Consider the following 27208-nt stretch of genomic DNA (forward strand, 5'->3'; position numbering starts at 1 on the left):
CCTGCATATTAGTGGATGACCAGAGTCCAATCATCTTTTTTGAGGATTTGTGTTTTGAGACAGTATCTGGGACAGAGATATCTTATGACTTTTTATGGTAAATTTATGACTTTATCCATGTAAATTCTAATTTTATCTCTCTCAACCACATCTGCTTTTCTTTTTTAAAATCAATTCTAAAACCCCATCAAACAAATGCACAAACCTATTTATGTCACTTAATAAACTTTCTAAAAAAAATTGCTGCTGACAAAAATGTTCAACAGACATGTGTACTTCAGTTTTGGACACCAGACTTTACTGTGGTTTTTGTGCACCTCCTTCCATGATTTCCATTAAGTGGTATCAAACAACACTTCAGGTGCAGGTTCTTCTCTTGGTTTATAGTACAATAAAGAACACAGCAATGTTTGAAGCATGTTTAATTCCTGTCAGTAGGCAGAAAATGTCTCACTTGCACCATGACAACTGGACATGTTTCACTTTGTTGCTACCCAAACATGGTGACTGTGTTGCTGTGTTCAGTCCAACGTGGTACCTGCTTATGGCATTTCTAGTGGTTATCTTATACAGCATTTTGTTTGATGAAATGCAAAGGGAGAGAGATTGTATGTTTGTTCAGCTTGTGCACAATATACATCTGTAGATATGTACAGGTATGTTTGGTAAGATTGCATTAATTAAAGGCAGCACGGTGGCTTAATAGTTATAGCATTGTTGCCTCACAGAGAGAAGGTCATGGGCTTGATTCCCACCTGTGGCCTTTCTGTGTCGAGTTTGTATTTTCTCCCCATGTTTGTGTGGGTTCCCTCCCGCTTCCTCCCACATCAAAAAACATGTAGGTTAGGTGACCTGAAAGCTTTAAATTGTCCATAGGCAGGGATGCTGCCAAGGATTTTGGATAAATAGTAAATGGACTGCATTTATATAGCACTTTTCCATCTGCATCAGCGTTTTATGCCTCACATTCACTCCTAGAGCAAGCACACATGCGACAATGGTAAGGAAAACTCCCTCTGATGATTTGAGGAAGAAACTTCAGGCAGACCAGACTCAAAGGGGTGACCCTCTGCTTGAGCCATGCTATCGACACAATTGATAATAGAAATATACAGGAAATTTTGGTCAGTCCATGCTGGTGCACAGGACAGGAGGTCTGCAGAAGAAGACACCCACTCCCATTTCTGGATGGAGCCGCACCTCAAACAGAGACAAAAAACAGAATCAGATGGCAGAAAGACAACAAATAAGGTATAATTTGTCAGCATTAAGCAACAAGAAAAACAGAAGAAATGCTAAGATGATCGCCGTCCACTAGCCCAATGCTTCACTAAAAGCCCCAGACTTTTGATAAAGTAATATGCTTCTTTGTCAGTAACCTTTATTACTTTGTCAGCATTACAATTGTATTAGGGGCCTCTCTGGGCCCGCTGCCAATCATGGACCCCTGGAATCCTTCTCCCTCTCCTCCCCTTTTTGGCACTCCTGTCCATAGGTGTGCATGCAGGTGTGAATGTGATTGTCTATATGTGGCCCTATAGCAGACTGGTGTCCTGTCCAGGGTGTAACCTGACTTATGACTGCTGGGATAGGCTCCAGCGACCTGATCTTGGATCAGTGGTTGGAGATGAGTGAGTGTGTGTGTGTGTGTGTGTGTGTGTGTGTGTGTGTGTGTGTGTGTGTGTGTGTGTGTGTGTGTGTGTGTGTGTGTGTGTGTGTGTTTTGATTAAACACTACAGCTTGCATGCTTGAAACATGTTGCTCCATAGTTGCAGAAAGAAGCAGGAAAATAAAGGACAGAAGAATGGTTTATTTCTGTGTTAATCATTCATCATCATCAGTAAATAATCTGCCTGATAGTCTGACAATAATATATTAATGTACTGTATGTCTATCCTCTCTATTTATCCTCTTTGGGCTCTCTGTTAACTAAAGGCTTAGTGCTACATACTGTATTAAAGTACCAAAGTGACTGAAGTAGCTCATCGTTAGTTACTTTTTCAAGAGTGTCTCCACAAGGCAAAGTGGGGGAGCAGTGAGAATTTAAGATAACAAATACAAAAATGTGAGAAAGACTACACAAAAGGGAGTGATTCACACTTAACTATCTGCTGTCATTTGACACTGCTTATTGCCTTCCCACCACTCTGCTTCTTTCCATCCCTAGCTAAGTGCTGTCCACTGTAACTGACTAGTCCTTTCTCTGACCCCAACATCCCCCCATGTTGCGGGAAGGATGGGTGACTGATGGAGGGGAAGAGTAAAAGATAACATCACTTAATTGCTTTTCAAAAGTTCCTTCTTTCAATGCCATTTGCACAGAAGCTGAAACAGGCGATGCTAAAAGCTTACAATGAAAGGGATTGAAATTGCTATTTTGCAGCACAGCATGGTCCTTACAATCTAAAATCTCAGGTTTGTCAGTCAAAACTCAAAGAAGGAGTGTTTCTTTCATTTTCCTGGATTTATTAAGTTCAAATAAAACTTTATTTCTTGTATTGGACAATATTTGACCAAAGTGTCATTCCGTCCAATACAGTCTTGCTCAAGAAAAATAGGTAAAATCAAGGCTGGTGTCTCCTGTGTGCCATCTGCCAAACTGCCGCTAATATTTTGTTTCTTTTCAAGAAAGTACTTCTCTGTTCTACTCTATCATTGAAGTTGTGTAACTTTTGATGCAACAGACAAAAATTGCAAGGTGCACTCTCTCAAAGGTAGAGAAGGCTAATGCCTTCATAGTTGTCATGGTGTCTTGGTGGCTTCCCTGATGTTTTCTTCATGCACATTCTCTCAGTTTTTGAAAACTGCCTTCTCCATACAGATATACCATAAAGGAGAATGTCAAAATCCAACCCCTCATTCACATCATGACACTTGGGTAATGGATCAAGTAGTGGATTGCTTGTTGGGGTGAAATATGGTGGGGACCTTGTGAGCTCCATGCCCGCTACAGTAACCATGAAGGCCCACGAACAACCCTGAACACGAGACACCTATCGGTGCTCTGGTGACACAAGAAGTCCTCAATGATGAATCAAACACAGGAGTTGGTGGCTTCTAACCCTGTGAAGGTGAATGAAGGCTGCAGCAGGTCCTCACACCCAAATATCTGGGATTTCTTACCCATCGGACCAAGCTAAGGATCTGTCATTGACCGTGTGTCAGTTGGCATGCAATGACGTGTGAAACAAATCCATGCACAGACATCTCTAGATCCACCCTGGATGAAGATTTTCTATGTTGCACTGCACACCAAGTCATTCAGCGATTAGTAAACAGTGACGGGGCAGAATTGTGAATCTGGAAGCCTTTAGCTATGACCCGGCAAGGAAGGGGCGGACTTGTGTTTCAGTCACCAGACCCTTTTAAGAAGCAAGAGGGTTTTTTCACTAATTTCATCTGCGATGGAGCAGTTGTATTTAGGATCCGCTCTGCTCAACCTGAGCAGGGAGTGGATTAGAAAAGGTGTCCTAAACATAGTCTGCTTCACCTTAACCTGTCTGGATTACCACGCCCAGAGGGACACCAACTCTGCAGAAGAAAAACAAAAACACAAGGGATGACATTTGGTACATGGCATATATGAACCTTGATGGAAACAAAAATTCAGGCCGACCAGAAAGGCAAATAGTTCTCATCTCAGGCAAACTCCAGAAACTTGACCTCAACATTGTTGCCTTGATTGAAACCAGAAAAGCAGGAGAAAGTCAGCTATGGAGGAAGCAAGGGGCTACACCTTTGTAGGGCTTCCTGAGGAGAAATGATGAATCCACAGCATCGGTTTTGCCACAAAGAACTCTTTCCTTCCAGAAATTACTGAGCTGCCAGTGAGAGATAACACTGATAACACTCTGTCTCCAACTTGTAAGTGAATGCCATGCCACTATCATAAGTGCTTATGCACCAACACTTGACATCGACCATGAAGAGAAGGAAACCTTCTATGCCAAGCTGGACACCATGCTATCTGCTATCCCAGCATCTGACAAGATTATCATATTCGGCAACTTCAATGCCCGGGCCAAAAAGGACCACAAGCTCTGGAACAGAACCATCTAAATAAATGGAGTGAGCAAGTGCAATGTCAGTGGCACCCTGGTTCTCATGAAGTGCACTGAACATGATTGTCATCACCAACACCATCTTCAGGCCAAAGCAAAAGTTCAAAGTCTCCTGGCAACACTCTCACTCAAGTATTGGCACCTGCTTGACTACATCATTGTCCGAAAGTGCAATCAGAAAGATGTCCTATCCACCAGTGCAATGGGTGGTGCAGAACTCCTCATGAAGTACTCTGTCCCAGCTCCTAAACATTAGGAGGAGCTCAAGACAACCATAACAACAGCCTGCCAAGGACACCAAAAGTGGAAGCACCAGGACTGGTTTGAGGAGAATAATCAAGTCCTCCAATGACTCTGACAAAAAGCAAAATGCTTTCTTCAAACTCCAAAAAGATCTGACTTCACAAGACAAAAAGTCTTGACTCCAGCAAAGCAAAGCAACTCTACAAAATGAAACTCGCAAATTGAAAAATCAGTGGTGGATAAACAAGGCTGCTGGAATCCAAACTTTTGCTGACAGACAGGCTTTTTCAATGCCACCAAAATATTCTACAGCCCCTCCACCCAAGGACAAGCATTCTTTGAACCAATCATGGCCTGAGTCAACCCTCCTCCTCCAACCCAATATTGAGGAGGAGGAAGTCTTCAGCCATTTACCAAGACAAGATATGATTGAAGAACTCAGCTGAACCCCAACTTTCGAAGAAACTCTTGTTTCCCTTAAAGGCATGAAAAACAACAAAGCACACGGGGAAGACAACATTCCCACTGAGGTCTTTAAATAACGCGCTTCCTTTCTCCAACGGCAATTGTAGAACATCGTTAGGATGGATGGCAGCTGACTTCCCAAGCAGATCTTTTACTCTGAGCTGAGCAAAGGAAAACAGTCTACAGGAGGGCAGGAAAAAAAACACTACAAGGACCTCCTGAAGCACAACCTCAAGAGCTGTTCCATCAACTGGAAGACCTGGGAAGAACAAGTGAGGGACCGAGCAAGCTGGCAAGCAATGAGCCACACAGGAGTGGAAGTCTTCAAAAAATTGACAAACAACACAGAAGAGAAAAGGAGAAAGAGCAAATAAAGACAGCAAGATCCTGACCAGCAGAAGCTTCCTGCAGCAACCACATGCAGGGCCCATCAAAAACAGTGTGCATCAAGACTGGGTCTGTTCAGTCATCTCCACGTCAACCATCCCATCCAGGAATGCATCAAGAGATAATATTCCTTGCCACTGAGGCATTGCCATGACAGTGACCAAATAGGACCATACTGTTGGTATTTCTGATTGATTGATTAATGGAAATCGGGTCCAAGACATATTCAGTGAATTGGAAATGTTCATGTAATCATCCCCTGACTTTTCTAAAGAAAACTGGCTGTAAAAGTGATGATTTACTGCAAATTCATCAAAGAGTGTCAACAACTATCATGCATACATTTCATATCAGCATTTTTTATTTCACTGTTAGAAACATTTGTCATTGTGCAATGGACATTTTTATTATTCATTCATTCATTTATATCCCCTTAGTCCTCTTTAGTCCATTGATGTCCACACAGTCAGTGGAAAAAGAGTGTCAGAACAGAAAGATGACTGATTAGTTGACAGGGAAGTGCTCTTTTCTTAGTTGTTAATTATTTATGATTATCGCCAAGGAGAATGACTTTAAGAAGCATGTGAAGAAAATATTGCATTACATTAGCAAATGATATCTGAGATGTTTCATGTTCAAAACACAGTACAGACACATACAGCAACAACAAAACAGACTTGCTTTTGAATAACTTGCCATTTCTTTTTTCTTTAAAAGAAAAATGTGCCATCCTTCTTGTATCTAGAGTGTTCTGGCAGTTTGGCTAGCCGAAGCCGTGTGTTAAGCATGTGGATAATATTTCTAAAGTAGCCTACGACTTCTGTTGTATAGCATTCTGCAGCCTCTACACCTTGAATTAATAAAACAAAAAAGCAACCAATGAATAAATAACTAGCTTCTAAGAAATTCTTTTTAATGATGACATTCAAAACTTGTTACCTCATAAATACATCCTGGTTTGACAATATGCAACTAGATAACTGTAAAACAAGCAACATAACAGTAAAAACATGTTAATACAGTATATTCATTAACTTATTCTCTACTGCTTATCTGGGTCTAGGTCACGGTGGCAGTAGACTAAGCAGCTAATCCCACAATTCCATGTCCTCTATCAAGTCCTCTAAGTATTCTTGGGGGATTTTGACATGTTTCCAAGCCAGCTAGATGTAATCCCCCTAATGTATCCTGGGTCTTCCCCTGGGTCTCCTCCCAGTTCAACATGCCTGGCAGACCTCCTTGAAGAGATGAAAAGGGGGCATCATCACATGCCCAAACCACCTCGTTTGGCTCCTCTCGATCTGACAGAGCACCAGCTCTACTCCAAGTCTGCAAGCCCAGATACCCTATGAAGGAACCTCATTTCCACTGCTTGTATCTGTAACCTTGTTTTTTTGGTCACTACCCAAAACTCATGACATTACTTTAGGATAGGAGTGTAAATCAGCTGGTAAATAGAGAGCCTCACCTTCTGGCTTAGCTGTTTCTTGACCATGAAGGTCCGATACTGCCTTAGATACAACACCGATCCCTCTATCAATCTCATGCTTCATCTTATCTCCACTTATGAACAAGACCTTGAGATACATAAATTGTCCCCTGACCCAGAGGTGACAAAACCCCCTTTTCTGGCAGAGGGCTGGGGCGTCAGATTTAGAGGTACTGATCCTCATCCCAGTGGCTTCACACTCTTGCCTCAAACCTGCCAGTGCACATTGGAGATCACTGTCTGATGAAGCCAACAGAACCATATCATCCACAGGAAAACAGATGCAATTCTGAGGTCACCAAATTGGTCCCCTATTCCTCAATCCAACTTGAAATGCTGTCCATGAAAACCACAAACAGGACCGGTGACAATGAGCGGCCCTGGCTGAGTTCAACACCCACCAGAATCAGGTATAATATAATGCTCCTACACTGGTCATATAGAGATTGTATTGTGCATTGCAATGACCTGGTATCCCATACACCCACAGCACACCTCACAAGACACCTCAGGGGGACCTGGTCATAGGCTATTTCCAAGTCCACATATATTTTACTGAAATAAACGAGAAAACCATTGAATCAGTCTAATTCGAGTGTTACCAGATGAAGGACTTCAGTGCAAACCAAGAGCAGACCATGTTTGTCCAATTTTCTAGTATCTATCTTTGGTGAGCCTGTACCCACTGTAGCCTCAGGGTTCTGTTCTGAACTGACATTAACTTGAGGGTGCAGTGGGTACAGGCTCATCTGAGGCTGAGAGGAGTGGCATCCATTGTGGTCTTCTGCTCCTGTAGCTTATCTGCTTCAAGGATCAATGTGTTGTGCCAGAGATGCTCATCTGCTACCTTGGATATAATGACTTTCCACCAGTTCAATCCAGTTTAGTCATTCCTGACTTCTACCATCAACAAGGCATTTTTACCCAGAGAACCACCACTCACTGGATGTTGCTTCTTTATTTGGAACATTCTTAATTCCAGTAAGATCAACAGTTTCTGAAATACTCAAGCAGCCTGTTTGGCACACACAACAACTCAGTAACACATTCAAACTCACTTAAAGTGCATATCTTGTCTATTGTGATACTTGATTTGAATGTTAGCGGCTCATCTAGACCACATTTACAGTGAGGTAAATAAGTATTTGATCCACTGTCAATTTTCAACCTGTGATAGACAGAATCTAAAAATTAAATAAATAAATAAAAAATAAAAATTAGAAAATCACATTGTATGATTTTTAAATAATTAATATGCATTTTATTGCATGAAATAGGTATTTGATACAGTAGAAAAATAAACCTTAATATTTGGTACAGAAACCTTTTTTTTTTTTTTTTTTTTTTTTTTTTTTTTTTTTTTTTTTTTTTTGCAATTACAGAGGTCAGACGTTTCCTGCAGTTATTGGCCAAGTTTGCACACTGCTGCACGGATTTTGGTCCACTCCTCCATACAGATCTTCTCCAGAGCTTTCAGGTTTTGAGTTTCAGCTTCCTCCAAAGATTTTCCATTAGGTTCAGGTCTGGAGACTGGCTAGGCCAATCCAAGACCTTGAAATTGTTCTTACGGAGCCCCTCCTTAGTTGTCCTGGCTCTGTGTTTTGGGTCATTGTCATACTGGAAGAACCAGCCATGACCCATCTTCAATGCTCTTACTAAGAGAAGGAGGTTGTTTGCCAAAATCTTCCAATACATAACCCCATCCATCCTCTCTTCAATACGGTGCAGTCGTCCTGTCCCCTTTGCAGAAAAGCACTTCCAAAAGTGATGTTTCCACCCCCATGGTTGGGACGGTGTTCTTGGGGTTGTTCTCATCCTCCAAACATGGCGAGTGGAGTTGATACCAAAAAGCTCTATTTTGGTCTCATCTAACCACATGTCCCTCTCCCATGCCTCCTCTGGATCATCCAGAAGGGCACCGGCAAACTTCAAACGGGCCTGGACATGTGCTGGAGTGAGCAGGGGGACCTTGCGTGCCCTGCAGGATTTTAAACTGTGATAGTGTAGTGTGCTACAAACGTAATCTTTGCGACTGTGGTCCCAGCTCTCTTCAGGTCATTGACCAGGTTCTCCCGTGTAGTTCTGGGCTTTCTCAGAATCATCCTTACCCCACAAGGTGAGATCTTGAATGGAGCCCCAGACCAAGGAAGACTGACAGTCATCTTGTGTTTCTTCCATTTACTAATTGGACCAACAGTTGTTGTCTTCTCACCAAACTGCTTGCCTGTTGTCCTATGGTCCATCCCAGCCTTGTGCAGGTCTACAATTTTGTCCCTGGTGTCCTTAGGCAGCTCTTTGGTCTTGGCCATTGTGGATAGGTTGGAGTATGATTGAGTGAGTGGACAGGTGTCTTTTATATAGGTAAAGAGTGTTGAATAGGAGGGCAACTAACAGGTCTGTGAGAGCCAGAATTCCTGCTGGTTGGTAGGTGATCAAATGCTTATTTCATGCAATAAAATACAAATTAATTATTTAAAAACAAAGAATGTGATTTTCAGATTTTCTTTTTTTTTTTAGATTCTGTCTCTCACAGCTGAAGTGTACCTACGATAAAACTTACAGACCTCTCCATCCTTTGTAGGTGGAAAAACTTGCAAAATCGACAGTGGATCAAATACTTATTTGCCTTAATGCGTTGAGTTTCTGCCATGTGATGGTTTGATTAGATACAAATTTAATTTAGTAAGCCTCTGCCAAACAAGAAGAAGAATAAGAATGTCTTTATTGGAAGTGTTAGTATAATGAAATATGTCCTCTTCATTTAACTTTTTCCTATTACATTTAGACACACAATCCTCAGAGCTGTGGGCAGCCACAGTCCACTGCTTGGGGCCAACTCCAGAGTCCTCATTTATGAATCTGAATCCTGACTAAAACTGTGTGTACTCACAACGGTCAAACTGTACATCAGCATTATTTTCATTACAGCTAGAAAGCTGTGCATACACATGGTCCTCTTTTAAATATCTCAGTATATGTATGTACACTCAACAAAAATATAAACGCAACACTTTTGGTTTTGCTCCCATTTTGTATGAGATGAACTCAAAGATCTAAAACTTTTTCCACATACACAATATCACCATTTCCCTCAAATACTGTTCACAAACCAGTCTAAATCTGTGATAGTGAGCACTTCTCCTTTGCTGAGATAATCCATCCCACCTCACAGGTGTGCCATACCAAGATGCTGATTAGACACCATGATTAGTGCACAGGTGTGCCTTAGACTGCCCTCAATAAAAGGCCACTCTGAAAGGTGCAGTTTTGTTTTATTGGGGGGGATACCAGTCAGTATCTGGTGTGACCACCATTTGCCTCATGCAGTGCAACACATCTCCTTCGCATAGAGTTGATCAGGTTGTCAATTGTGGCCTGTGGAATGTTGGTCCACTCCTCTTCAATGGCTGTGCAAAGTTGCTGGATATTGGCAGGAACTGGTACACGCTGTTGTATACGCCGGTCCAGAGCATCCCAAACATGCTCAATGGGTGACATGTCTGGTGAGTATGCCGGCCATGCAAGAACTGGGACATTTTCAGCTTCCAAGAATTGTGTACAGATCCTTGCAACATGGGGCCGTGCATTATCCTGCTGCAACATGAGGTGATGTTCTTGGATGTATGGCACAACAATGGAACTCAGGATCTTGTCACGGTATCTCTGTGCATTCAAAATGCCATCAATAAAATGCACCTGTGTTCTTCATCCATAACAGACGCCTGCCCATACCATAACCCCACCGCCACCATGGGCCACTCGATCCACAACATTGACATCAGAAAACCGCTCACCCACACGATGCCACACATGCTGTCTGCCATCTGCCCTGAACAGTGTGAACCGGGATTCATCCATGAAGAGAACACCTCTCCAACATGCCAAACGCCAGCGAATGTGAGCATTTGCCCACTCAAGTCGGTTACGACGACGAACTGGAGTCAGGTCGAGACCCCGATGAGGACGACGAGCATGCAGATGAGCTTCCCTGAGATGGTTTCTGACAGTTTGTGCAGAAATTCTTTGGTTATGCAAACCGATTGTTTCAGCAGCTGTCCGAGTGGCTGGTCTCAGATGATCTTGGAGGTGAACATGCTGGATGTGGAGGTCCTGGGCTGGTGTGGTTACACGTGGTCTGCGGTTGTGAGGCTGGTTGGATGTACTGCCAAATTCTCTGAAACGCCTTTGGAGACCGCTTATGGTAGAGAAATGAACATTCAATACACGAGCAACAGCTCTGGTTGACATTCCTGCTGTCAGCATGCCAATTGCACGCTCCCTCAAATCTTGTGACATCTGTGGCATTGTGCTGTGTGATAAAACTGCACCTTTCAGAGTGGCCTTTTATTGTGGGCAGTCTAAGGCACACCTGTGCACTAATCATGGTGTCTAATCAGCATCTTGGTATGGCACACCTGTGAGGTGTGATGGATTATCTCAGCAAAGGAGAAGTGCTCACTATCACACCAGATACTGACTGGTATCCCCCCAATAAAACAAAACTGCACCTTTCAGAGTGGCCTTTTATTGAGGGCAGTCTAAGGCACACCTGTGCACTAATCATGGTGTCTAATCAGCATCTTGGTATGGCACACCTGTGAGGTGGGATGGATTATCTCAGCAAAGGAGAAGTGCTCACTATCACAGATTTAGACTGGTTTGTGAACAATATTTGAGGGAAATGGTGATATTGTGTATGTGGAAAACGTTTTAGATCTTTGAGTTCATCTCATACAAAATGGGAGCAAAACCAAAAGTGTTGCGTTTATATTTTTGTTGAGTGTATGTATGTATGTATGTATGTATGTATGTATGTATGTATCTATGTATGTACTGTACGTATGTATGATGTATGCCTGATTTCCTCTCCCATTTTTAGCCATGAATCGATGCAGACACTACCTCAAACAAATATACAAACTCTCTGGTCCTGGTGTTTTATAGCTGGACCCTTTTCCTCCTTTAACTCACGGAGAATAGCCCTACAATCTGAAAGCAGCACTTGAACCAGTGATCTTGAGCCAGAAAATCAAAATGATCTCCAAATATTCATTCTCCTCAGGTAGTCACATTGGCACAGTTATGCATGAACATTATGTATAGTTGCATCCACAATCAACAAAAACAATAGTAATATGGCTGACAGTGCACTTTGTGAATGGTAAATTGTACATATTAATATAAGTGTGTGTGTGTGTGTGTGTGTGTATAGAAATATTTTAATATTTTTAAGAAGTGCAAGCTCCGTGGCATTAGCTGCTGTTTTTTTTTTTTGCTTTAAATTGTGCTTCACCTTATCTTTCATTTCCATTTCATCATATCAGCCTTGACTTGCTCTAAAAAAAAAAAAACATGTATACACATGATACACATTTTGCAGTATTTTTAGTCTATTGTTATGATTATGTAATGTACGTATTGTTTGTGCTGTGGTTTTTATTTATTTAATAACTGCTGTAAAGCAGTGAATAAACTTATTAGGCTAATATTATTATTGTATGACTCAGGTTGTAAAAACAGAACTTACCCTTTACAAAAATTGAAGAAGTAGGAAAACGGAAGCACCTTCAGACAGATCAGCCACAAAGCTGCAAAAAGGATCATAGTTATCCATAGTGAGGCAATCATATCCATGATTGCCTCACAGTTGATGTAATAAAAATAAATCTTCACATTTGAGGTGCTAAAACCAGTTGAATATACCTTTATAAATTGTTTATGTGGCTGAGAATTATCAGAACAACAAGGAAATGTGATTTCACCACGACATTAGCAGTGATATAAACAGCACATGTTGGGCTCACCTGCTGGTATAGTGGGGCAGATATGTGAAACGATTGTGAGTGTTATGGTAAAAGCATTAAATTTTGCATGAATATTCCAGAACAGCATAGCAGGCAGCCATCTTGGAGTTTGCTATTTATTATCCATCCATCGTAGGGCATTAGGTAGGGTACACCCTGGACAGGACACCAGTCTGTCTCAGGGCCACATATAGACAAACAAATACATTCACACCCGCACGCACGCCTACGGACAATTTAAAGTTGCTGTTTCACCTAACATGCATGTCTTTTGGATGTGGGAGGAAGCCAGCCAGAGCACCCAAAGGGAACCCACACTAGCACTGGGAGAACATGCAAACTCCACACAGAAAGGGCAGGATGTGATACGACAACCTTCTTGCTGTGAGGCATCAGTGCTAACCACTAAGCCACCCTGCCACCCTATTTATTATCCTTAGGGGAAAAATTACATGGCATGATAATCTAAACTTTTGTATTACATATCAAATAATGGGTGGCCCGGTGGCTTGGTTGAGCTAGAACAGGGGTGGGCAATCATGTTCCATGAAGGGCCCAGACACTGCAGGTTGTCCTTGCTACCAATCACCTCAGCAGGTGATTTCATTAATGATCAGGTGTCTCACCGGGTGATTTAATTGACAATCAGGTCTTTATGTTCACAGGAGAAGCTCATCAGCAACCCACCTGTTGAGGTGACTGGTTGCAAGGAAAACATGCAGTGTCTTGGCCCTCGTCAACTCCTTAGCTAGAGTCTGTGGTGGAGGTGTCAGAGAGGAGGATGTTGACGAAACTGCTCAGCATCCGGGACAGCACCTCCCACCCCCTGCATGCCACACTGACGTCCTATCAGAGCACCTTCACCCACAGACTGAGACCACCGTGGTGCACCACAGAACGCCACAGGAGGTTTTTCCTACCAGTGACAATCAGACGGTATAATTCCTCACCCCTCTGCAGGATGAATACAAAATGAACAGAGTTATTCACAGTTTTCAGTTACTCAGAATTATGTGCAATATTGTTGAACATCTTGTTCAAATGTCTTAAAAAACATTGTTCACTGTTTACTGTCACTGTTTCGGTACTCTGGCAAAATAATTTCCTTTGGGATAAATAAAGTTGATCTTATTCATATTCTTAGCACTGTTGCCTCACAGCAAGAAGGTCCTGGGATCACTTCTCTCCTGGTCCTTTGTGTGTAGAGTTTGTATGTTCACTGTTTTGAGTGTTTCCCTCCAGGTGCTCTGACTTCCTTCCACTTCCAAAGACATGGAGGTTAAGTGAATTGGATCATTTAAATTGATTGTGACTGTGTTTGTCTGTCTTTTTTTTTTTTGGCCCTGAGATAGACTGGTGTCGTGGCCAGGGTGTACCCGGCCTCTTGCCCTATAACTGCTGGGATAGGGTCCATGCCCCCCTGTGACCCTTGAATGAAAGAAGCAGGTATAGAAAATGAATGAATAAATATAAAACTGTGTCTGTGCAAAATGTGGTGCTTTTACCATAAACTACAAAACTAGTAATATTTTACACATACATAATCTGCCTGCAATATGTCATAAAGACAAAAAAGTGTTTTCTATTTTTCATACACACTGAATCCATTCCAACCACAATCACATTTATATAAAAAAAAAAAAATCAAGCAATGTGTGTGCAAAATTTAATGATTTTACCATAAAATGTACAAACACTTCATATATCAATCAATTCCAACCATAATTACATTGCTAAGAAAAAAAAAGTTGTGCATAGTGCATATATTTTGCATTTTGTATCACCAGTTATACCTCTTCATGATGAAGTGGTATAGAGGAGGATTTTCTTAAAAACAAGACCTGAAGGTTCAGCTACACTTTGCCAGACAGTACATCTGCCTTGATTTGATGTTTTGGTGAAAGAAAATCCCTCTCTGCTCCCCTTCATCATGAAGCTGTATAACTAGGGATACAAAATACAAAACATGCACTATGCACAATTTTTCCAGTCACAGCTAGAGAAGCCTATAACGTCTTCTGGGTTGTCTAGGTGTCTTGGTGGCTTTCCTCACTCGTCTCCTTCTTGCACAGTCACTCAGTTTTTGAGAACTGTCTACTCCATACAGCTTTACCACAGAGTGCCATACTGTTTGTATTTCTTCATAATTGATGCAAATAAAGTCAAAGACATATTCAGTGACTTGGAAATGTTCATGTGTCCATCCCCTGACTTGTCTGAAGAAAACTGGCAATAAAACTGATTATTTACAGGTGTTATTTACCAAAGTGTTCCATTACTTATGCAACCCATCATCTTGGCTTTTACATTTTTAATTAATCCTCTCCCTCCCAACTCTTCTGTACTTTGCTGCATGGTGAAACCGTCTGATAAGACAGATGATTAAGTTGTGCACATATCATTCATCACAGAACCTACTGTGGACAAACTGTATCTGCATGAATTACAGATTAATTCCCATTTAAGTCAAAATGGGAGCCTTGCTACTGTCAAGACATGAAATTTGTAAAATGTGTAAAAAAAAAAAAAAAGATTAGAATTTTGCCTGGGCTGAAGAGGATTCATTTATAGCAATATATATATATATATTTTTTTTTTCAGTTTTGGTTTAAGGAAGATAATTTTAGATTTTTTCTTTATTCTTTTTTGTATTTGAAATTGCATAAACAAATTAAAATGTGTGAAATATTAGTGTTCCAATGCTTTTTGAGGGCACTGTGTATAGATGTATTGTTTTCTCTGTTTTCAGACCCAATGGAACTAAGTGTATCCACTATTGCTTGTATTTTGTACTTTTTAAACTAAATAAATTAAACTAATACTAAATTGACAAAAGATACTCAGTTCCACCTGGGGAGAGAGAGAGAGAGAGAGAGAGAGAGAGAGAAACCGACTGTGGCTGACCTGCCAGCGGATAAAGGACCGAAACTTTGAGTATGTCTGTCTCCGGGCGTGTTCACGTTTTTATGGTCATATGAAGAACACGGAAACAGCGCACCTGTGAGCTGACGTCACTGTCTGCCTCTACCTGCCGCTCGAGGCGCAGCCCTCGCGCCTGCTTGCTCAGTATACTTCCCACGGACGACACGAGGAAACAAAAAGGACACAAAAAGAAACAAAACACCGTGTTTTTGCTTTATTCCGGACTTCTGTTTTGCGAGGAGTGTTAAAGGATTTACAGACTGATGGGGAGCGCTCGGTTGGCGGGGCTGGGCGTTTTAATCGTCGTTTTTCAGGTGAGTTTTCTTGCGTGACTCGACAAACTAAAAAAATGACTTTAGTGTACGTGTTTTTTTTTTTTATTATTTTTTTTGTGTTATGGTAATTTTGGCAGCTGGCTTTTATGACTCATATATTTTAACTTTGAATGAAACCGGTTTGTTTTTTGGCTGACTACTACAGGTCGAGTTTGTTGTGTTTGTGTGGCAGTAAGTGTGAGTCTGGTTGTAAATCAGGTGTTGAAGTGAGTCGAACCTCCAACACTAATGTTCACATCTTTTCCTGCACTTTGAGGTCTCTTCGGCTCAGGCCTCGCCCTTTTTCGGCGCTGACGTTGTCAACAGACTTTAATAATATAAATGCTGCGTAGAACACCTGGATCAATCAGTTATATCATGAGTTAAGTTTTAAATGAATTGGTATGTCTTTTCACAGTAGATTTAAAGTAACTGATGGACAAAATAACCCCAGGTTGTTCTGTTAGTGCTTTCAATCTACAACAGATGTACTTGCAACCAGAAGGTGCACTTAAAATGCTTATGTTCTACCCATTATTCAAAAGTGAAATTGGACTGACACCAAATTGGAGTTTTGTTACTGCGCAGGACTTCCGGAAGTGTGCACAATCGTCGTCTGGAAACAGAAATATTCTAAAAATTTCCAATCTTTTTATGCAGTTCAGAGTCCTTGCTGTAACCCTAAACAAATTTAAGACAGCTATTTTGCGAAGTTATTAGGCAGAGGAGGCATCAAGTTTAGAAATCGTTCGGACATAGAAAGGGCACAGCGCCCAAAGAGAACAGAGGACCGAGAGACCACACACTCCGATGCACTTTAGTCCGTTCTCAAGGACGGAAATTACCCCACAGCGCCATCTGGTGGCTGATTTTGGTCGGTGAAAACTTCGCCGAGCTCGGTACAAATACATGTAATTTGATCACTTTTGAAAAGGGTTAGACTCGTCAATAAAATAAATTTAATGTACAGTGGTTCATTTCAGGTCATCTTGGTGTGTAAATCTCATTGTTCCAAGCAAGGATAGCTGTCAGCTGGCTGACAGAAGCAAGCTAGAGACAAAACCAAACCTGGTGATTTACAGCATATAAACTGTGGAACTGAGCCTGCTTTCACCACTGATCTGTATATATTACGGGATAGCTCATTGGCCCACACACTCCGTATAATCCGCTGAAGCAAACTGGCGGCCATCTTGCCACTCCCAATTTATGCGGACCGCACATAGACAGCTTATTAGAAGGTCAACAGTTTCAAGTAATAACTGAGATGATTCTCTCATTTACTTATTTTTGTTCTTTGGATAATGTAAGATTGATCCCCCCTAATCTATGCCTGCCATGATTAGCTATTTGATTTATTTTCTTTCTTTTATTACATTGACACTTTCTTCCCTTCTATTCTTATTTACTCACATCTCACTGGGACAAATATTCAATTCTAAAAATGATCATTCCTTAATCAAAGTTTATACTAATGTTGTGGAATCATTAGCAAGCTATATATATATATATATATATATATATATATATAGTGTGTGTGTGTGTGGGGGGGGGGGGGGGGTAACCTGGCTCACCTGGTAAAGTTCTCCCTACGGTCCTATGGTATCTCCTCACCATTTTTGACTTCATCCCAAAGTCACAGAGGCATTTAAGCATGTTCTATGATACCCACAACCTATTTGTGACGCCAATTGTGACCGTAGGACCTTTGTGGCCAGGACGGCGGTGGGATCGAACCCCAGACTGCTCGCACTACCAGATCAGCCAAAGGGGAATTCCCCGTTAGGCAAGCTAGCGGGAATGTCTTTTCAGTCCAAACTTCATCTTGCTACATACAGTTGAGCTTAAAAGTTTACATACCCTGGCAGGACTTTAGTTTTTTTGGCCATTTTTCAGAGAATATGAATGATAACAAACTTTTTTTTTTCGCTCATGGTTAGTGGTTGGGTGAAACCATTTATTGGCAAACAACAGTGTTTACTCTTTTCAAATCATAATGACAACAGAAACTACCCAAATGAACCTGATCAAAAGTTTACATACCCCTGTTTTTAATACTGTGTTGCCCCCTTTAACATCAGTGACAGCTTGCAGTCTTTTGTGGTAGTTGTGGATGAGGCTCTCTGATGGTAAAGCTGCCACTGAATATGTTTTGGACTTTATTTACATCAATTATGAAGAAATACAAACAATATGGCACTCTATATTGTAAATCTGCATGGAGTAAACAGTTCTCAAAAACTGAGTGACTGTGCAAGAAGTAGAAGAGTGAGGAAAGCCACCAAGACACCCAGAGAACCCAGAAGAAGTTATGGGCTTATGTGGCTGTGATTGGAGAAATTATGCACAGTGCAAGCTTTGCATTTTGTATCACCAGTTATCCATCTTTGAAGTGGTATAGAGGAGGATTTTCTTAAAAGGAAGACCTGAAAGTTTAGCTACAAATTGCCAGAAGGTAAATCTGAGATGCAAGCCTGGATTTGATCTGTTTTTGGTGAAAGAAAATCCTTCTCTGCTCTACTCCACTATGAAGCTAAGAGTAGTGATGCAAAATGAAAAGCTTGCACTGTGCACAATTTCTCCATTACTTGGTGGAATATGCCTATAACTCAGTCACATTAAACACAAACCTCCCCTTCTGTATTTTTTCTTTTTTACTTTGGTTTTCTCTGTGCAGCTCCACATTTAGGCCATAAACTGTGGCTGAAGTTATTATGAGGGCTGCAACAGCGATCTGATTTTCGGTTCATTCTTTTGAAATCAAATGCAGTTTAACAGTGATTTTGCAGATAAACGGACGAACACAAAGTGAAAAGTTTGACTCACTGGTGTCAAAATGACTGTAAGCCACGGAATAAATAAAACCAGCGAGAAGAAACACCGATGCGAGCGTCCAAGAATCCATGGTTCAGTTCTAGCTGGTCAGTTCTAGGTGGCTTTCAGGTTGTTTGAATATATATATATATATATATATATATATATATATATATATACTGTTAATATATATATTAATACTGTTAAGTCTTCTATTTCCATACCATAAGTCAGAACAAGATCTAAGATATGATTAAAGTGGTGGGTGGACTCATTTACTTTTTGAGCAAAGCCAATAGAGTCTAATAATAGATTAAATGCAGTGTTGAGGCTGTCATTCTCAGCATCTGTGTGGATGTTAAAATCGCCCACTATAATTATCTTATCTGAGCTAAGCACTAAGTCAGACAAAAGGTCTGAAAATTCACAGAGAAACTCACAGTAACGACCAGGTGGACGATAGATAATAACAAATAAAACTGGTTTTTGGGACTTCCAATTTGGATGGACAAGACTAAGAGACAAGCTTTCAAATGAATTAAAGCTCTGTCTGGGTTTTGGATTAATTAATAAGCTGGAATGGAAGATTGCTGCTAATCCTCCACCCCGGCCCGTGCTACGAGCATTCTGACAGTTAGTGTGACTCGGGGGTGTTGACTCATTTAAACTAACATATTCATCCTGCTGTAACCAGGTTTCTGTTAGGCAGAATAAATCAATATGTTGATCAATTATTATATCATTTACCAACAGGGACTTAGAAGAGAGAGACCTAATGTTTAATAGACCACATTTAACTGTTTTAGTCTGTGGTGCAGTTGAAGGTGCTATATTATTTTTTCTTTTTGAATTTTTATGCTTAAATAGATTTTTGCTGGTTATTGGTAGTCTGGGAGCAGGCACCGTCTCTACGGGGATGGGGTAATGAGGGGATGGCAGGGGGAGAGAAGCTGCAGAGAGGTGTGTAAGACTACAACTCTGCTTCCTGGTCCCAACCCTGGATAGTCACGGTTTATGATATGATGCACACAGGTGTATGTAATCAGTGTGCAGGTGTCTATAATTTTTCAACCAGGGGCGCACACACAGAACTGCTGCATTTGGGTGAACTGCGCCTGATGCACAGATGCACACGCCAGCCGGACTGTCCACGATTCTTTTCTTTTTCTTTTTATTTTTTTTTTTTATATTGGACCGCATTTAAAAAGTTCCTCAACTTCAAAACACGTCCTGCTGCTGCGCTCAGGCCACAAAGATGGGACCAGACAGTAGAAAGAGCTCAGACAGACAGACAGCATCTGCAGCAGCAGGCTGATAACAGCATTCCCTCACGTGACTACTGATAAAATAATTGTACGCCCCCAAAAACTTGAAATCCTACGTGGTTGTTGATTTAATTTATCACAATATCGCTTCAGATCTTTGGGAAGAGAGTTGACGGGTAGTTTGAAGTCATCTTCCTGTGCATTCTCTCACTGCATCTGCTTGGATTCTGGAGTTTTCTGCCTACCAGGCTGTGTGCGCATACGTAGAAAAGGTGGAAGTAAACAACAACAGCCTTCTATTCGGCGACATCTTGTTAACACCTTGATTTACAAGACATCTTACAGATGTTAATGTGTACATGCACCACACAAGGTCAAAGGCAACTTCTGGTCATTTCAAAACAACACAACAGACAGCATTAAAAATAAATTGTAATCCAATTACATTTTTTTTTCCGTGAATCTGATTGGTTAAGTGTGTGAGATTTCAGACTATCAGTGTAGCTGTGGCAAAATATTCAACCGTTTCACATTTGGATGTATTACTCCACGCCCTGACCGGTGTTCTGATGAGATGTGATTCCTGTCCTCCGCAACTGCGCATGCGCAATATAGTCGGGATGCGGAACTGTTGATTTATGTGACGAGACGCACAATTCGACAGAACACCGGCTGGGCGCACTGCTAGTTGTTAGCGCTGTTAGCTGATTGTGAGAGAAAGTCACGTACCGTTGCCGCCCCTGAAATGGGTGAATTTAAGCTACTATACGAAAGTATTGTGGATTCTGATACAGAATTACCATTTCACATTTGATGGATTACTTCACACCCTGACCACTGTTGGTGCGATGCTGCCTCAGCTCAATGGTAAGCCTCGGCAGCCGAATTACCTACAGAAAAATAAACCATGCAAATGATGGAATTGAATTAGAATGGAAATAACCTCCTTCTGTCTGATTTGCGGCCGTTCATGCTGTTATATGGTCACAAATAACCGATAAAGCTCTACTTGTGACCATATAACAGCATGAACGTCTGCAAATCATCAGACACAACAGTGTTATTCCCTAAATATTTGTTAGGGTATTTCCCTGGTAAATACACCATGTTCATGTTTAATATTGCCAAGGCCTGGCGATACACTTCCATGTCACACCTCCTACAGAGTTTTGATGATCAATTAATATGTATATTACTGAGCAGTTCAGCTCTGATGCGTGCAATGACGCATTACTGCGCATGAGACCATGGAGATGCACAGCGGCACGTGGTGCTTTTGGTTTGATTGTGCGCTATTCACACAGACTGTACATGATGAATGTGTGCCACATGCATGTTATTACACATCAGCATTTCCTTTGTTCTCCCTGGCCAGGGTCTAGTGGAGGTGGACATCCCTGGCACGACAAGCTGACAGGCTTTGCTGTGACCGATCCATCTCAGAGCTCAATCAACTGTGATCAGATTGTTTCAGATGCTGCTTTGATGCTGTCAGAATATCTAGACTGCGATGAGATGACACAAAAACTGCACATAGACCCGTGTCAGATGTGCGTCCCATCTCGATGGTGCCAAGAGTGTTTTGAACATGTGCAACACACTCAGGAGAGCCAAGCGAATGGGACCAAATATGTAGTTGCTCAGAGTGCCATCCGTTGGTCTTCAGACCGCACCTCAGTACTTCCTGATTGTGGCCGGATGTGTCATTCTGACGCTATTCGGCCTCAATCCGCGTATGTGTGATGGGGTATTACATAACAAAATGTGGAAAAAGTGAAGGGCTGTGAATACTTTCCAGATGCAGTCGTACACCTATAAATTAGGAGTCCTGGTACAGGTGCTGCACAGTGGCATATTTAACAAGCTGCTGTCCATCAGTTTCAATAAAACTATCATGTAGATTACAGTGGCAAAGTTTAATAATTTTTTTTTTATGACATTTTACCTTCAGCAATGTCACGGTCTGGTGTGAAACAAGCATTATTGAGGAGAGATCAGATAGCACCAATGGTTCATGTAAATTGTGACAGACTGTTTCAGATATCTACAGCACAGAATATATTTCAGGTGGGAGGCAGTGTCTGAGTTTTTTTTGAGGTGTCCAAATCTATCAAGTAGATTTGGCATTCTGATGCCTTCTGTTGAAAGGTCTGACTGCTTTACCACATCTTTGTTTTCAACTGTAGTTTTTGATCCACACCTAAATTTAATTTCCCTCCCCGTTACCCACGGAGCGTTTGTCCACATGATTTTAATTTAATCTGTAAACCGCTTTTTCATCCCATTTTGACAGCCAGGCACACATCATCTGCTTTTGTCTGATGCAGAAATTTCATCATAATGTCACTTATGATTAATTCATACAGACTGAGTTACTGGATTTGTCCTCTTCCTTTTAGGCCTTGACTTTAGTGATCGCTAAGGAGCCAGCATGCATACCTCATTTCAAATCTGATAATCAGACGTTCATAGTGTTCAGGAGACAACTGCATCATGGTGACAAGCTGGGCAGAGGTAAGCACAATGCAGTAAACTATATAAACACACAGAGACTAAATTAGGACAGGATGAATATGTGTGCTTTTGTGTTTAATGAGTTTACATAAATGCATGGATGCTTATTCGCCGTCTTTGGACGGATCTCCGTCTTTTTGCAAAATCTTGCCGTTTAAAAGAACTAGCAAAACATATATTTTTATTTCCTCAAATCCATACATGTCAACCTGTACAGATTGTCCGTAAATAATACAGATTTTTCCGAGTCATACGGACGTACGAATAAAGTCTTACGGATATTCAGGGTTTGGTCTGCAGCGGCTCTGTAATCAACCGTTTCTGCAGTGTGACTCCACTTTGATGCGTGAGTCATTGAAGCAATGCTTTGAACCACTGGCTCGTGGTTCTTTGATTTGCTGCTCTTCAAAAGCAGTAAATCCGCTTCTTAACTCCTCTCAAAGCCATTAAAATATCGTGAATCGCTTTTGTGTGGATTAAAGTCACTAACTGGGACTCTTGTCATGTTGTAGTCAAGAAACAAGAATCGTCCTCCGTTCCGTTAACACAAAATTGCCGCTTTAAATAAAATGACACCTCTTTCCAAACGCTGTAATACAGAAAATAAACTACAATCGACTAAAACGTTTTATTTTTTTTCCCCAAAATGAGACATCCTGTGTTCTTTATGAATTAAACTGATGCTGACATACAGCACAGCCAGCTGTAAGAGCTCAGCTCAGATATATGGAAAGACATTAATGCCAAAATGTCTGAAAGGAAATGCTTTTGACAAAAACTACAGATTTTGTTTATTTCTATTTATGTCCAGAGATCAAGGATCCGCCATGTAGAGTTTATTATGTACAAAGTTTAAGGATCCAGTAACAAATTTCATATTTATTTCAATTTAATGGGCTTATAAAGCGGCAAGTCACAACAAAAGCCATCTCAAGGCACCTCACATAGAACAGTTCAACATAAAAAAAATTAACATAAAGTGTATAGTGTAGTTTTGTTTTGTTTTTGTTTTTTTGTCTATATGGTCTTAAGAAGCAGCCAAATCCACCAGACATTCTGGATCAACACTAGGGGTGTAGGGGGAAAAAAAAAATCTGTCAGAAACACGATTCAAAACATTTAAAAATCGATTTTTAAAATGACGTCTCTGTTTTGTTTGCTTGTCCTTATTGCAATTCAGCGAGTTGCTTCTGTCCCTGTTTCCTGCTGTTGGCAGGAGGCGGAGCCAGTGTGCTCTATAACCATAGATGTGTAGCTAGCACTTGGAGTGGACGGCATACAATGGTGAGCCAGCCTGCATCGCTCCATCAAAAATGTTTGGAGAGAGGAAAAAAAAAATCTTTACTTGTTTTCTTCCAAACTAGGAACATAAAAGCCAAAGCATATCGATCCATGTGTGTATTGAGTCACTGTCTTTGTATGGAATCAGACCAATGCTGCATGTTCTTGTGTGCAGCTGTTAAAGTATGTTTATGATAGATTTAACATCTTGTTACAGTCCTTCAGATGAGCTGCGCTGTGATGCGATCCGCTGACACAACCACTCGCTCTGTTCACTTCTTCTTTACTCCACTTGATGAGCTGCACGTCGTGTTGGCGAGCAGATCGCACCAACGTAGCATGACATTTGTGTGAAGGATGCGCCGGCACCCCTCTCACGTTCAGTCTTCACCCGTTAAAGACGAGTTTACTCTCCTGCACGACACGGGACGTGCAAGTGCATGAATCGGTCGTGCACATGTCAGTGTACATTTAGTGACTTTAATCTGCACAAAGGTGACTCACAGTTGACATCTTTAAATGGGTTTGGGGGGGGTTAATGAAGAAATTGTGGACCTGCTGCTTCTGAAAAACAGTGAAGCAGAGAACCAGTAATGCAGCAGGTCACAGCGCTGCTTCGTTGCTTCAAGCAGTCTACAATCAACATAAAGAAATGATCATTTTCCCAATAAACACCCTCAAAAACAATGGCCATTCCAGATAGTCCATGAGCCAAGCAGGTTTTCGGTACCACTTAAAGGGAATAAACAACACTTTGAATCCAGCCTTAGTGTATCATGGCCTACACAAAAATGTATGAAAGCCATCCCATGGTGGTAGCTGTAGCCAGGTAGGGGTCAGTGAAGAATTACACAGAGGTCAAACTTTAAAAATGCTCCAATCATGTTGAAAACTATATCACATTATTTGTCTGGTCATAACGATTCCAAAAGGTATAGTTTGGACGATCTGTGATGGAATGTTTTGGAGTTATGGGGTAAAAACAGCAACAATGGTGACAAAGGTCAGTTTCAGTTTGTACAGGGGTCAAAAGTTAAAGTTGCTCCAATTTCAGTATAAAATGATGCAAATTATTGGTTGAAATAAAAGGATTAATAAATGGAATAGTTTTGACTGTGTTGAATGTTTGGTCTCCAAGGTAAAGGTCAAACAAGTTTAAAATCTATTGGATTCTATGACATGTGACATATATTGCCCTGTAACTGGATAACTAGGCATGACTGATGGTGCAAACTATTCCTTATTAGAACCCTATTAACCCAAACAATAATTTGCATTTTTTTTTTCTGAATTTTAGTAACTTTAACTTTTGACCCCTGTACAAACTGAAATTGACCTTTGTCACCATTTTTTTTTCTGTTTTTATCCCATAACTCCAGACCATTCCAGGCTCAAATAATTTCTTAACGATTCTTGAAAGGAACTACAGCGACTGTCAATCCAAGTGAAAGCAAGTGTAATGTACAGTGATTGGTTGTTACATTTATAGTTATTTATAATAATGCCCAGGCTTAAACTGCTAAACAACCTCAGTTACATTTCTTTGTCATAAGGGCCTGATGATCAAATTTGAGGTATATGTGTCATTTTTTGTTAGGTATAATGATGTGAATATTCCATAAATTCCCAGAAGTCTGGTTTTGTTTTCTGTCTATGGCAACTCCCTCCCATTTTCAGGTACACATTTCCCAGAAAAATGTATTGATTGTAAATTTGATTGGAAACGTTTCCAATTAGACACCATAGTGGATATGAAGTCTGGCATTTTCACATCTTCATCCCAAACACCCAAGACTGAAAAATAAATGTAAGGAGCAATCTCATTTATTGAGAGCCGCTGATGGCACACGCAAAGCCAGTGAGAGATATCTCAACAAATCTGACCAAAATCTGTGGCCTTCTGAAAGTTGCTGCATTGGCACTTCAAAGGAAATCATGGATGGAAACGTTCTGCAGTGTGTGTGTGTGTATGTGTATATATATATATATATATATATATATATATATATATATATATATATAACCCCCCCCCCCCAATAAGTCTTTCACAATTGGACATCTTATTCTATAATATTAATGACAACACAAGGTAATTGACAACAAATTCATGGAGAATATTTCTTCCCAAATTATTTCAAACAAATCTATCTTTGGGAGGAATTTACTTCAAACGGTCTACATGCAGACTTATGTTTGTTTTGACCTGGTATGCAAAATATGCATTTTATTGCTTTTTCTGTTACAGGGGTGTGAAATACTTATGTTGGAAAAAGGAAAACCTTTATTATGGTCTTATATTTCAAATACTGATGTGAAAGACTGTTGTGTGTAATTTTGTACAACCCATAAACTGGATGTAGCTCAGACATGCTTACTTCAGCACTGGGTGGAAAAAATCTGCATTATTCCCTTTCCCATTTATATAAGTGAATAACATAAAACTATCTGGTTTACTTTTTATATTTGTTTAAATGATTACTTATAAGAATGTATGGGTAAAAGCCCTTATGTCACTGACTGCCTTTATATGGAAATGGGGGACTTTTAGTTTAATAAGGGTATCGTGAGATTTGTGTTCCCCTGCCTCATAGCAGAATTAGCAGGCTGCAGCTCTCTATCGTTTCACATGCGACAGTATTATTTGCTCAACTCTACAATAGTACAATGTTTACTTCCATTTTTATAGTTTGTGCTGAGAAACCCTGTAAGCAAATCATGTTACTGTTCAGACTTACAGAATTTTTGTAGCTGAAGGGTTACCTTTTAGGGGATCTTGGAGTTCTTCTTGTTTACACTTGTTTTTGTGTGCATTGCATCTTTATTTGCTTACTTTCTTTAAAATTGCAGTGCGCTTTGATGACTGCTCAGGACGGATAAAACTTAAATTCAGAACGAGTGACAGACAATTCTCCATACATTCAGATGGCATGTTGAAGGTGAGTAGATTAACTATTTCATTGCAAGATTGCCAAATTCTTCTCTCGGGCTGCATCACATTCACAATGTAATTATTACAAGGTGCGATTTTAAATAAATCACTTGTGTACACTGCACTGTGCAACTGAAGTCTGGGGCTTCTGCACCATTAAAATGCAGACTTGGGGTTTTTTTGTTTGTTTGTTTTTGGGGGCAGGGGTTGCTTTTCTTTGTTTCTTCTCTCTCCCTGCTCAGTGTTGCCAACTTCTCAGTAAGAAAAGTAGCTATTGGCTGTCCTAAAAGTCCTTAAATGACATCATCATCCAGTTTGCATATTATTTGCGTAATATGTCATAAAAGATGCTGTAGGAAAAAAGAATGTTGTGGGTGAAAAAAAGTGAGTAAAAACACCTTAATATTTAGAATTACAAATAAACTCGATTCTTGGTTTAATTTATTTTGCCATTAAAATTGGCCATCACTTCTCAAAATAAAATAACTTCTCAATTACTGTGCAATAAATGAGGTAAGTAGGCTGACTGAGTCCGAGTGAGGTTTGTGATTCAATGATCAGATCATTGCAGCAGCAGTGATTTAGGTGAGAAATTATTGTTTGCTTTAGATCCTGCTGTAAAACAGGACGGGATCAGCCACAGCGGCATCACGCGTGTGTGTACTTTAAATGCGAAAGGAGTGTAGATTTGTCTGCTCTGTGCTTTGCAGCTGCCACGGC

At 40.7% G+C, this 27208-nt stretch overlaps 1 protein-coding gene across 1 annotated transcript in view; it reads left to right on the top strand.

The window, feature by feature from the left end:
• The first annotated feature begins 15365 nt into the window (after positions 1-15365).
• cdh1 (cadherin 1, type 1, E-cadherin (epithelial)) overlaps positions 15366-27208 on the top strand; it is a 63647-nt gene continuing 51804 nt past the window's right edge. The window contains exons 1-3 of the mRNA XM_034184637.1: positions 15366-15685; positions 22164-22278; positions 26407-26495. Coding sequence (XP_034040528.1) covers positions 15635-15685; positions 22164-22278; positions 26407-26495 — 255 coding nt within the window. The 5' untranslated portion in view covers positions 15366-15634. The remainder of the gene's footprint in view (positions 15686-22163; positions 22279-26406; positions 26496-27208) is intronic.

The sequence above is a fragment of the Thalassophryne amazonica genome, chromosome 13 (assembly GCF_902500255.1).
Source record: "Thalassophryne amazonica chromosome 13, fThaAma1.1, whole genome shotgun sequence".
NCBI classification, from domain to species: Eukaryota; Metazoa; Chordata; class Actinopteri; order Batrachoidiformes; family Batrachoididae; genus Thalassophryne; species Thalassophryne amazonica.